General features: G+C 40.0%; 1 protein-coding gene across 1 annotated transcript in view; it reads left to right on the top strand.

Moving 5' to 3' along the window:
* The window catches only part of LOC110174899 (adenylate kinase isoenzyme 5), a 262298-nt gene extending 249308 nt beyond the window's left edge, over positions 1 to 12990 (top strand). The window contains exons 11-13 of the mRNA XM_020941015.2: positions 9 to 125; positions 2557 to 2769; positions 5536 to 12990. Coding sequence (XP_020796674.2) covers positions 9 to 125; positions 2557 to 2769; positions 5536 to 5604 — 399 coding nt within the window. The 3' untranslated portion in view covers positions 5605 to 12990. The remainder of the gene's footprint in view (positions 1 to 8; positions 126 to 2556; positions 2770 to 5535) is intronic.
* Positions 12991 to 14093: the final 1103 nt, after the last annotated feature.

Below are 14093 nucleotides of genomic sequence, written 5' to 3'. Positions count from 1 at the left end.
GTTTGTAGGACTGTCTGGTGGAGCTCCTGAGTGAAGCGGCGGCCTCTTCGGTGCGGATGGGGAGGAGTCTGGTGATCAGTGGATTTCCTCGAGACGTGAGACAGGCCCAGAGCTACGCCGACAAGGTGAACCAAACCCCGGAGTTTCAAAATGGCCGCCCATTCAAGTCAGTGGGCCGAGCTCAGTGGCGCATGACTCCAGATTCGCCTTTAGCCCGGCGAGGTACTTTCGGTGGCTGTGGGCTGACCGAGCATGTGCAGTAGTGCTCTTTTCTTCGGTGGGCTGAGAAAAAGTTTATGATCTAAAAATAGGTAAAAATTGCCACGAAATCCGACATTTTTTTTAAGTTGTAGGTGCCCTGTGAGCCGAACTCGAGATGTTTGTGATTACATTGCTCTATGAGAAAAATCCTTTCTTGGCCGGAGGGATTTTTTCCGCTGAAGACCAGTGAGTGTCACTACGTCAGCTGGAGGGAGCTACAAGCAGCAACACCCTATCCAGTTATTTTAATAGATCTATGAGCACAAAACACCCACACGTACACACACATACACACAGTTATATAGACAAAAACACACTCTGTTATTGATACTGTGCAGCTAATCTCATCAACATTCCCTTTAGATGTGAAGCTAACTGTAGACACTCCTCTGTCTGAATGCTGGGGGTTTTCTACATGTATCTGTATGGTAGAATGTTCAGCTGTCGATATGGAAACACAATACACACATGAGCAAACCGTAAACTGACAAAAACGCTTTAAGATAGACTGAAAACTCAAGAAAAAAAATACAAAATGGATTTAAACAGCACATTTTCAGGAGCCTGTGATCAGTATGTCCTGTTGAGGAGTTTGATTTTCAACAAAAAGGTGAGAGTGACTAACTGAACTGTTGGTTAATGTTAACTGACTCTTGACTCTAATTTTATGTCTGAGAGACGTGTTTAAAAGCACAAATCAGCAGATGTCTTGTAGTTCCAACATCTGTGAAGAGTCAAGCCTGCTCACAGTGTGAATGTGTGATTTCAAAGTCATTTTTAGCAATTAAAACACCTGTAATTTAAGAAAGAATAAAAGGACACCTTGCCTGAAATGTTACAGAGTGAATTCAAGTGTTTTTTACACCGTGGGTAAGTGATTTTTGCAGTGCACCCACATTTGTACAGTGAAAATCTCCACACGTGTTCAAGATCAAAACACAATTTAACAGGGTTGACAGAGGAGAGGAAAACATGCCACTCAGAGACTGTGAGCTGCAGGTGAAGAAGAGGGGAGGAAGAGGAGGAAGAGGAGGGGAGTGAAAAACACAACTAGTTAATTTTAGACTGTTTGCAGTGCTCCAGAGTTATTCCTCACTTACCTTATGCAATCAGAGCGTCCTAATTACTCACAGCAATGAGTTTATAAATGTACAAAAGTGCCTGGCTTCGTTTGCTCTGTTTTATAAAGATGTTGATGGCCTCCTCGTGAGAATTGTCAGGGAGGATGTGCTTCTCCCTAATGGGCTGCACGGCTGCTGCAGCTTTAGCCTCAGAAGTCTTCAGAGACTTCACTGTAGAGGCTGAATGTGGATCACATTAGAGATGTTGCCTCTGTGGACCATGGCAAAGTTGTTTTTTTTAGGTTGTGTCTTTGCAATGAGGAGGTCTAGTATCTTTTCCTCTGTTGGTTGTTCTCTTCATGAGAGCAGGAAAGTCAGACTGAGGGTTGAAGAACTGTTGTGTCTCCTGGATTTTGGCTTCAGATTTGGTCACATGGACCTTTGTGAGTCCAGAACATCGTCTTGGAACAGAAGCACTCCTTGGCTTCGGTCTACGCTTTCTGGTATTGACCTCAGGACAGGAATTCCTGTCTTTAGCCTTTTTATCCTTCATAAAATTAGGCTGAAGTAACTTGGCGTCTATGAGGTGGTTGTTCATCCTGTGCAGGGCAGAAATGTGCTGATCCCATGAGAACTGAGTTATGAATTTCACCCTTATTAATGTTTGGCGCTGAGCTCTGCCGTGTCAAGGCTTTCGGGTCGAGATACAGTTGAATAATGAAGGCAGAGAAACTTGTGTTGGACTCACAATGCTGAGTTTGGTCATGTCATTTGTGCCATAGCGATGGACTGTGCAGTTGTATTCTCTGTTTTCTGTTTGGGTAATGGGGCTGCCAATCAGGACTCTTCTTTTACATGAGATAGTTCACTGTGTGTTCGTGATTCAATTGTGGATTCAGCAGAAATCCACACTGTTTCTCAGTCCTCTTATGTTGTTGTATTTGTAGTTGTTGTAGCTGCCATATTTGTTTTGACGCAAACTGACCATGCATCTCTCTGATTGGTTAATTCACCTGTCAATCATGTTCTTTAGACAATAGAATGTGATTTAAGGGCCCATATTACACTGTTTTCTGTTATGTTATGATGCTGTTTCATTATCCTCCTTTTGTTTCATTAACACAAGTTTAACACACATGAAACAAAACACAACAGCAGATATTTTGTGTGTTTTTTGTAATACAGGTCCTTTAACAGTACTTTGAATGCATGTGTTCACGTCTCTCTGTTTCAGATGGGAGAGCCCAGTCTAGTGCTGCTGCTGAGCTGTTCTCCTGAGACCATGTGTCAAAGGGGGCTCCGCTGTGGGACCCCCCGAGCCGGACTGGACCTGGACGCAGAGAGGGAGAGGGAAAAGGAGAGGGAGAGAGAGCGGAGGAGTGACCAGTTCATCAAGGAAAGCCGAGCGGTCACACAGCACTACGAAGACAAGAGTTTGCTCCACACGGTAAATACTGCGTGACATATTAGTCTTGTTTAGACCATAACGTACCAAATTTATTTATAAATCACTTTTATAAAACTTGACAGCTGGACAAAGTGCTGTACACAAACACAGGATAGATAAGGACAATTGCAGTATAACGTAATACAGAATACAAACACAGTGACAACTATTAAAAGAACATAGAAAACAATAAGATACTCAACAAGAAATGTACATCTCTCTTGTGAAAAAAGGTGTGATTTTTTTTTAGGAGCGATAGACATATTGGTCTATATTAAATTTCTGTATAATTTCTGTTTTAGAAAATCCCACAATATTGAACCTGATCATTTTTAGATTCACTTTTTTTTCAATTACAGAGAGAAAAAAAGTATATCTTAATTTAAGTCTGTGCAATTAATTGAATTTTGATCACCATTTCGATTTGTGTGCCAAACTATCTCCAAACTCATATAATCGAGTTGAAATGATTTAAGCTTAACAAAGTTTATTTTGAGATATTTTTATATACAGACGTGGGCAAAATCGTTGGTACCCCTCAACATCAACAATGGCCACTGAAATAACTTGAAACTGAGAAAGGCAATAATAAATAAAAAAAATTCCTGAAAAATAGCCAAGTGAAAATCAGACACTGTTTTTGAATTGTTGTTCAATAGAATTATTTTCAAAAAACAAAATAATGAAACTGGATTGGACAAAAATGATGGTACCCGTGAAACACTGTAATTGGACCGTAATACAGTTACCGTATTTTTTGGACTATAAGCAGCACTTAAAATCCTTAAATTTTCTTAAAAATCAACAGTACACCTTATGTATTAATTCTGTTTGTGTTTACTGACCTCTGAATCGATTTTATGTGGTACATGGCGCTCAGAAATCTGCCAAAATGTTTTAGTTATGACTTTGGTAAGCTACGAAGTAGAAGTCTGTGCAGGACAGAATTTTCAGCCACGCAAAGAATTATAATTTTCATTCCCACTCCTGCCCACAACTGTGATATTTTGTCGTTCGCTTTCTTAAGCTCTATCAGATTGTCCAAAATGTGTGCGAGATTAGACCACATAAATTCTGTATGACAGGCATACATTAATCATTTGTGTATTTTACTTTACACTCATATTTAGTTTGTGGGACTGCAGTTTATCATTCCCCCCCCGCGCACTCCTCCATTGTGCAGTCCCACTCCCGCCCGCAAACGTAATTTATATTCACCAAGACAGAGAGGCGACGCCAGGCGAGTTACACCACGATCTGCCAATGGATCGTGGACGCTTGGGCTAAGGGATCAGTCTCAAGTGTCGTCCGTATGTTTTGCTTAATGCGCCTTATAATCCGGTGCACCTTATGTATGAAAATAGGCGAGAGAAGTCAACATTACTGATATTGCGCCTTATAATCTGGTGCACCTTATAGTCTGAAAAATACGGTACTCAAAATTTGTATTCAGAATATGTATTTCGGTCCATGTATTCAGATACTTTCCAACACTGATTTTAGTATCTATTTACTTGCACTGACTTCTGTATGTTGCATGTTCTGCTCATGTCTCTTTAGGTTTTGTGGAGGAGCTCTGGGTGTTTGCGGTGGCTGAATCACTTGCTAATACGTTTTATTCACTTTCCCTTCACATGTGTTGGTGACTTGTTGATTAAAGCTCGCTGCCGAAACCTAATTGAACTTTCTCATAAAAATGAACAGTGTGATTAAAGCCATTGTGCTGAAGGTCACCGCTCTGCCCCATGAGTCTGCAGTGATCCAAAGTTACACGAAAGGTTAGAGCCTTAGAAGTTAAAGGCTTTGTCAACCTCACCTTTGCAATGAGCTGTTTGAATCCAAATGTCACGTATCTAATATAATATTTAAAGAAGACATGTTGTGCTCGTGTAGTTATAATCTATGACACTATGGATTATTATATTATATTTTGGACATTTTAAATCACAATATTGGTCTCAAATGACTTAATAAAATTGTGAAAATGGCTGTGCCCAATGGGAGCTGACGTCGCTGTAAACATCACCACAACAAAGAGCCATGCAGCCATTGGCACTGGTATTGGTTTGATATCCATTCACTTTTTCTTTCAGTACTAAACTTTTTTAATAGCATTATCTACTGTTCCTAGTAATTTTTTGGTAATTTTGGTAATTTTGGTAATTAACCTAGGTAAGCTTTCTGATGAAAAACACCACTTTGTGCATCTATACGCACAGACTCTGCTCCTTTTACCCTTCTACCCTTTGCTCTCCCCTTTATTCCTCTAGACCCTGCCTCTCCTCTCCCCTCACTCACCCCTTTAGTCCTCCAGACCCGGCCCCTCCTCCCCATTCACTCTCCCCTGTAGTCCTCCAGACCCCTCCCTCCCCCTCTTCTCAGTCTCCCCTTTAGTCCTCCAGATCCCGCCCCTCCTCTTCCCTTACTCTCCCCTTTAGTCCTCCAGATGACATCCCTCCTCTCCCCTCAGTCTCCCCTTTAGTCCTCCAGACCCCGCCCTTCCCACCCCCCACTCTCCCCTTTTATTCCTCCAGACCCCGCGCCTCCTCCTCCCTGCCCCACTCACCCCTTTAGTCCTCCAGATTACCCTCACTCTCCCTTTTAGTCCTCCAAACCCCGCCACTTCGCTCCCCTCACTCTCCCGTTTAGTCCTCCAGGCACTGCTCAGTTTTAGCCGCTCTCTTTGAATCGTGGTTGTGGGCGGAGTCAGGTGTTAGTCCCCCTTTTCAAACGTCTGTCTGTTGTTCCTGTTGTTGTTGTTGACAGATCGATGCCGAGCGGTCTCCAGACGAGGTGTTTGCTCAGATCTGTCAGGCGTTGGAGAGCGTTTTCTGAACCTGAACCTTTCTTCTTCGGATCAGACCCAGACTCTGCACAAGTCCAGGATTCCAGCCACAAAGGATTCTCTCAACACAAGACAACACCGCACCTTTTACAGACGTGTGCACTGGAGCGCTGTGGCACGGGTCGGCCTGGAACAGCTCGGGTTTATCTTAAATGGCCAACAAAAACAGATCGATATTTGACTGAAGTCTTAAAGTGCTACAAGTTAGAGTATCATTAAAACACACTCGCCACGTTTACATGAGAGCTTTAACTCCGAATAAAAATGATTTAATTCTGAATAAAAATGTATTCTGCTTTAAAAAGACCATGTAAACACTTAATTCCTCATGAAAAGTATTATTCGGAATTACACTTTATTCCGAAGTAATCAGGTGATTTATTCAGATTTTAAAGCCAAATTAATTTATTCCATCCATCCATTTTTTTCCCGCTTATTCGTGGCCGGGTCGCGGGGCAGCCGTCTAAGAAGGGACTCCCAGACTTCCTTTACCACTTCCTCCAACTCGTCCAGGGGCACCTCAAGGCTTTCCCAGGACAGCTGAGTGACATAGTCCCTCCAGCGTGTCCTGGGTCGTCCTCGAGGCCTCCGCCTGGTGGGACATGCCCAGAACTCCTTCCGTGTGACTGAGCTCCTCACCTTAGCTCTAAGGGAGCGCCCAGCCACCCTGCGGAGGAAACTCATTTCGGCCGCTTGTATCCGCGATCTCGTCCTTTTGGTCACTACCCAGAGCTCATGACCATAGGTGAGGGTAGGAACTCTTCACCACAACGGTTCGATACAGCGACCACATCAATGCAGACGCTGCGCCGATCCACCTGTCAATCTCACGCTCCATCCTCCCGTCACTCGAGAACAAGACCGCGAGATTCTTAAACTTTGACACAGGGCTCAAGTGAATGAATTTACTCCTCGATCATGTAAACGTTTATTCTAATTCCGGTCGTTCAGCACATGCTCGCTGAGTTGCCCTTCTGACGCAATCCGTACGATTCGGCTCCACCAGTCCTCACTTCGGACTTTCATCCACTGCTCTTTGGATTTGCGAGCGGGATGCAGGAGCGGGCTGAGGTAGATTTGTCTTCTTCCTCCCTTCTCCTCCTCCTCAGCTGACAGACGTAAAGCGTGACGAGAGAATTCTTGAGCTGCTGCTTCAAAAGTTGCATCATGTTTGTGTCCGTGACGTAATGACAAACTGAGACGACGAAAATGACGGTAGCAGCTGAAGTGTTTGTTTTCTTCCGGTCGACGTAAATACGTTCGTGTCCAATCAGAATTCTTCCCCACCCCCAGACGTTGAGCATATTTTAATTCAGAACAATTAACTCGGAATTAAAAAACATCATGTAAACGTGGCCAAATACATCATTATACTTAAAGATGCACTTGTCTCCATGGTAATGTTATTGCTTTATCTAGAATGTTCCACAGTATTGATTAAACATATCAGCACTTCGCTACATTACAGTTCAGATCTGTGGAGAGTTGTTATTGTGTTTTTGAGCAATAGAAACACCCGTAATGAATAAATGCTGGATGGATGCGTTTAAAGTCATACCATGGAACATTCCAGGCAAAGCAACAACATCTCCATGGAGACAAGCAGGTGACAGATCCTCCGCAAGAAATGAAACGTTGATTATGACATTTAAGATTTTTGCAAAAACCTTCATGACATTTTCTAAATTTGTCTCTTTTTTAGGTTTCAAATTTGACTTTCTGGTTTAAAATCTTAACACCACACTAGGGAATTTTATAACCGTTACCTAGCAACACTCCTCTAACGTAGTCTGACAAATACAAATATAAAAGAAAACACCTTTATTTAGTTCAATTCATGTTTAAAGGTGCATTGTGTAACTTTTCTTGGTGGAGGCTCCGTCAAATATTATTATAAAGATGCCATTGCTTTGTCTGGAATGTTCCGCAGCATGGCTTTAAACCTTTCTATCTCCATGGAAACTAGACCAGACCAAGTTACCAAGTCAGATCTGTGGAGAGGCGACCCCGCTCACAGTCAGAACGCCTGTTTTTTTATGAATGTTTACGTAGGTTTTCTTGGTATTTTTGAGCGATAAAACCACTTGTGATTGAATAAATGTAAAGTAGAGCTGTTTAAAGTCACACTGTGGAACATTCCGAGCAGAGCAATGGCGTAACCATGGAAACAAGCAGGGGAAGGACTCCCAGTTCTCACCATTTCTTGTCATTTCTTCACAAATTGCTTCTTGATTTGTGTAAACGTATCATTTATATTGACAAAAGTGAATTATGAAAAAATAAATTCAGTCAAAATCCCAAATTTGGGAATCTTAAAACTCTGTCATTCGCACTTTTAACTTCGCCGTAGCGTTCCAGACCGTGCCGCAGCGCCCCCGTGTGGACAGTCTCTTACTGGCTCCAGTTCTCTGCATGCTCCTCCTCTTTTTCAAACTCAGTCAAGTCTCTGTGTCGACTCAAATGAAGCTTCACGTTTTCTGCCTCGTGTTAAAGCGACTGTGGACTGATCGTGGACGGTTTATAAATATATTCTGTGTACGGGCTGTTCAGAGGATTGATACTTTGCAGCCGATTCGTCAACATCGCAAAAAAACGGAGGCACCGCTCTGTCTGAGGCTCTCGTGCTCAGGTTAGACTTTAATCTGAAGTTTGTTTTAACACAAACTGACCAGAAAAAACTAAAACAGCAGAGATAATTTGTGCTATTAAACAAAACTCTCTCAAATAACAAATCACTTCATCATCATTCTTTATCTTGAACACCGGCTCCTGAAATTGTGTTTAAATCCATTGTGTATTTTCTCTCAGACTTCACACTTTTTTGCCTGTGTTTGCCTTGTGTCACCATGGAAACGGCTGAACATTTCTACATTGACATACAAATCCATACAAATCCCCGTTAGATTAAGGGTGATCAAGTTTTCAGAATCAAAAACTGGGACACTCTCGGTTTGGGTTGGCTTCTAATAATGAAATTGTGAAACGAGTAATTAGTAATTAAGGAGAATTGTTCTGTACTCGGCCTTTTCATGACTAAGGCCCCGTTTACATTCACACTGGTATTTTTAAAAGCGGAGACATTTCCTTTCGTTTGTTCCCATCTTTTACACGCAAACGGTGAATTTGTCTCTGAAAATATTTCTAAAAACTCAGTCAATATCGTTGGTCTGCGGTACATAAATGGGCGTTTCTTCCTCTAAACGGGGAACGCCTCCCGCCACTGTCAACACCCGGTCTAACAAATATGTCAAAGTCAGACTTGTTAGTATTGAAGTAAGAGTTGTACGTTGACGTTGGCATTGAACGTCGCATAGTAAAGTTTAAGGTTAGGGTAGAACTACGGTTATGTGGCCTAACGTCAAGGCTCATGCCGCTATCGTCAACTAAGACTACGTTCAGACTGCAGCCTGAAGTGACCCAAATCCGATTTTTTGGCCCCTATGTGACCTGTATCTGATCTTTTAATGACAGTCTGAACGACACAGATCAGATTTTTTCAAATGTGACCCAGGACACTTGGATATGTGGTCCTGAAACCGATACATATCTGATCTTTTGACATGCGACTTCAGTCTGAACGGCCAAGGCGCATTCATCCCACCTACACGTTATCAACAAGCCACAAATGCGCACAAACGTTCTTCTCTTCATACAAAAATTGTTAATGAACTGAAGTGAAGCACATCACCACTCATCACTCTTGGCTCCGTCTCCACATCCACACGTTTCTTTCAACGGACGTCGCTGCCGCTGCCCCACAAAACACCACGACCAAAAACCTCGTCCTTCTCCTTCTCAGTTTCCTCCTTAAAACAAGTAAGCTGTACATGTTCTGGTTCCGGTGCTCAATGCTCACGTCCATGTTTGGACAACTTCCGTAAACACAGAGCACGCTCGCTGCGGTTGACGTCGTCGTGTCTCCAGTGCACATGCAGGACACTTTTGGGCCATTTACTGTTCACACTGGAGTCACATACAAGTCACATTTAATTGGAAATGTGAACGACCTCACAAAAACATCGGATTTCACACAAAAAAAAAATCTGAATTGAGCATTAAGCCCTGCAGTCTGAACGTAGCCTAACTTGTTAATTTGGTTCTTTAGACTTTTACTGAGAAAAAGCAGAAAAGCGGAAAAGTGCAAACTCTTTCTGATTGGTTGATTAGACGCTACAGGAACGACCATTAGGGAGTTTCTGTGGCACGTCTGGAACGCCCAGGCTGCAGACGACACTCCTCGTTAGAGTGGAGATTCTGGAAAACTACGGTTTCTTGTGAGATAAAGTGAGTGAGATAAACATAGTTTTAGGCAGCTGACGTGTCAAAAGTGCGACCAGTGTTTACCTTTTGCTCTGATGATGATGATGAAGAAGCATTCAGAGCAGCAGTCATGTTTATTCTGGCGCAAAGATGAATCATATCTATGACCAGAGACGAATGAGTTCTGAGGTCAGCAATTTTACCACTTCTTTAACAGATCTGTGGAGAGGCGAGCCCGCTCAGTAAAGCACGTTTTTCAAGGTATTTTTGAGTAAAACTTACAACTTTAATGAAATAAATGCTACAGGTTTTAATCTAATCCAGGCGCCGTCCAGAAACTTGGTGTAGTTATGACAGCGCTCGATGGCGTATTTATGCATATTGATTTAAACGAAAACTTTTTTTGAAAACGATGCTGTGTGCATGATGTTATTTTGGAAAACGAATGGAGGAAAATACTCGTTTCTCAACATACGCAGCTATGTGTAAACGTACCCTGAGTTGTGAGTCAGTTTTGCCACATTTTCTTTGTGTTTTGGTCATTTTTAAGCAGCTTTTCTGCATTTTTCTTCAACAAATGACAATGTACGCCTCGCTTTATTGTTGGTGGGGCTCAAATTGGTCAAAAATAGGAACATCGGGGACATTTCTTGTATAAAATTGGGACAAGTCAGTGGTTTTGTATAAATCCGCTGGGACAGGGGACTCAAAACTGGGACTGTCTGGCGTAAACAGAGACGGTCACCCTACATGAGCTCTCGTTGTGATCTGACTGCAAAGTATCAATAAATATCTTCTTCTTTAAACAGAATATTCAGTATGTAATATATATTCAAATGATTCTATAAACGCAGCCTGTTCACTGTATAAATATATTCTATAAACGGTCTATGGGACTGAAGGACTGAGCCGGAGGAAACCTACAGGACAAACACGGGATTACAGAGACAAGGCAAAGGCTTTTATGTTCATGGTTTATTAAAAAGTCTATTTTACACTATTTTCTGATCTGTTTTAATGTTGTTTCCTCATCACAAACAGACCTGGAGTTGTTTTTGTTTCACTCAGATGTTTAACAAAACTTTTAACATATTAAATCCAGCTCAAAACTGTTTTTATTATGCGCTTTTCTTCTTCTCTCTTATTTTAATTTTATGATGATTATTTATGTTTTTATTGTGATTTTAATGTTTTTCTTATTCTGTAAAGCACTTTGAATGACTTTGAGTATGAATTGTGCTATACAAATAAACTTGCCTTGTTTTGCTTTGCCATATTTAGGCTGAGTTCTTCTCTCAGACTGAAAACACTGTTCCACCTTGTGATGTCATGTGGTAATATTTGTGTTTTTAAAGTCCATACACCTTCACTAGAATCATTTGGATGAACTCTGGATGAACTTCAGCCCTGGAATTGCTCATTTCTGCTAAACAAAAGATAAAAAAGTAAAGAGTAAAGATAAAAATTAACTCGAAAACTACCGCTTCACGACGTCACAAGGTGGAACATTTTCAGCTTTGGAGATGTAGAAAATGCAAGAAAATCCATAAAAACTTTAGAAATGTATAAACAAAAATGACATGTTTTTTTTTTTAAGTCTCAACTTTAATCTCACTTTAATCTGTTGTTGTATTTTGTTTATGATGTTTTATTTTTTATTTTATTTTATTTTTTAATAATAAAAAACTCTTTATTTAGACAATGGAATGTGATTTTCAACCTTAAATCATTGTAATTTTATTTTATTATTATTATTATTATTATTATTATTATTATTATTATTTATTCTTTGTTATTTTTTTTTATTTTTATTTTTTATTATTATTAAGGGCAACAAAATATAACATTTAACAAAATACAATAAACAACATAAAAACAAAACACAAAAAAATAAAGCAACACCCACAACAAATACAAAACAGCAAAAAAATACAAAAAATATTCTCCCGACCACACGCACCGACACAAATTTGGTCAAATAAAACAAAAATAATGTGGTAGTGCAGCAAAAACAAACCACTAGACCCCGTTACATAGATATATTTTGGCCAATTTATGATTTAAATTCATTTTCTCTTCCTTTATTTTTTTCTCACATTTTTAAATCAACATTTTTAGTCCCTATACTTAAACTAATATTGTCACCATCATCATTTCCTTTTCTTTTCATCATCTTTTACTATTTATTACAAACTCAAAGCATCTTTTTAATGGCATTTTCATTTTTTTTAAATTCCTCCCATTTTTAAATAAACATTTTTAGTCACTTTACTTAAACTAAACTTCCTTTTCCTTTCATCATCTTTGACTGTTTATTACAAACCCAAAGTATAATTTTAAACGCAATTCCTTTTATTTTCTTTTATTATTTTATTTATGAATTTATTTGAGGCAAGTGAGAGATTTACATTCTTATACAATGGAACATACCACATTAGTGAAATCATAATAGAAATTTTAAAAAAATATATATATATTGCCCAAAAAGAGTGTTTACTTTAAGTTATAATTTTATAATCTGTTTTTAATCATAACAAAAAACAAGTTTAAGACAAGAACACAGCCAAAATATGTAGGATTTGGATTTTTTAATGATGTTTTGTTGTTTTTTTTACTTAAAATTGTAATCTGTTAATACGTATGATATGATTTTCTGTGTATTTACGTGAAAACAAAACTCCAGGTGTGTTTTTGATGAGGAAATATTATAAACTAGATCAGAAAATAGCTCATAAGTCATTTAAATGAAACTTTATTGTGACATATTCATAGATTTCTGCATAGTTTATGGATAAATTGTCAAAACTCGACTCTAAACACCATCGGAATCGCCTTTGTCTTGCTTTTTTAATCTCGTGTACTTTTCCCCAGTTGTTAAGGTTTGTTTTTTTCCAAGAGGAGGTTCAGACTGAAGTAACAGTGACAGGTTTAAATGGTGTTCTCGCTCTCTTGTTTAAAACCTGGCTCTCTCTTTAACGCCGCATGCCCACAGCTCTGACTCGCCGCTCCACGGACACGACTCGCATTATAACCACATCTGTTCTGTTTGCGTCGTACAGGTGCTTGTTCCAGTCGGGTATTTAAACTGTCAATAAAAAAACAACATTTGCAACACACTGGCTCTGTGCTCTTTGTGTCTGCGGTCGGTGTGTGGACAGGCAGGAGTGGTAGGATAGCGCCCTCTGCTGGAAAGAGAGCGACAACAAACAAAACCAAGAAATAAGAGAAGGTTCAAATGATCTTAGGCAATCCGTGTCGTTTTTCAATATAAAACCAAAAATAAGAAAATGAAAAAAACAACAGATTTCTTCATTATTTGTCTCCAAAACCAAAATGGAAAAAACGGATAATGATTCGTTTTTTCAGTTTTCGATTTTGTGTTTAAATGAAAAATGGAAAAAAACGGATAATGACTGTTTCCCGTTTACGTGACTCCTGTGACTGCGACGCCGGACTGAACCTAAGCTTTGTCTTCATTTTTATGAGCACAGAAAATCTCAATTCACACACATATGTAGAAAGAACAAAAATGTGGCTGTTTGCTGCAGGTGTTCCAATCAGCAGGAGCAAATAGAGGTGCTCTTGGAAAAAAGGATCAAAACTCAAGACACAACAGATTCCAGGCAACTCCAAAACAGTAGAAAAAGTTAAAACATCGCACGAGGAAAAATATAATTAAAAGGCCTTTATTTGAATGGCCAAAGCCAACATGTTTCGACCTTAACTGGTCTTCATCAGGGCCTGATTAAAAACAAAGCATAGGTGTGGCCTTCAAGTAGATCACATCAACCAATAACAAGGCTGGAGTAAATTAGAGGCAGACAAAACAGGTGCACAAAAGCAGGACATGGTACAGGCAAAAAAAATAAAAATAAATAAATAATAATACATAACCATAATGTTTCCATTATTAAATGGTAATGGGTCACATTTTTCTATAGCGCTTTTCCACCTTCAAGGCACTTTACAACAAGGAACCACTCACCCATTCACACACACATTCATACACCAGTGTACGCAGACACTGTGGGCAAGGTGGGTTAAGTGTCTTGCCCAAGGACACAACAGCAGCATTCATCTGTGGGAGCTGGAATCACACCAGCCAACCTGTGGGTCAGTGGATCTGACCACTCAACCTGTGATGTTTTTTTTTTTATGTTGCGAGCTGGATTCGAACCACCAACCTTCAGATAAGTGGGCGAAAGCTCTACCAACTGAG

The sequence above is a fragment of the Boleophthalmus pectinirostris genome, unplaced genomic scaffold (genome assembly GCF_026225935.1).
Source record: "Boleophthalmus pectinirostris isolate CB_2022bp ecotype Guang Dong unplaced genomic scaffold, ASM2622593v1 HiC_scaffold_16, whole genome shotgun sequence".
NCBI lineage: Eukaryota > Metazoa > Chordata > Actinopteri > Gobiiformes > Gobiidae > Boleophthalmus > Boleophthalmus pectinirostris.
Note: the sequence above shows the minus strand (reverse complement) of the source record. Positions and strands in the feature narration are given on the sequence as shown.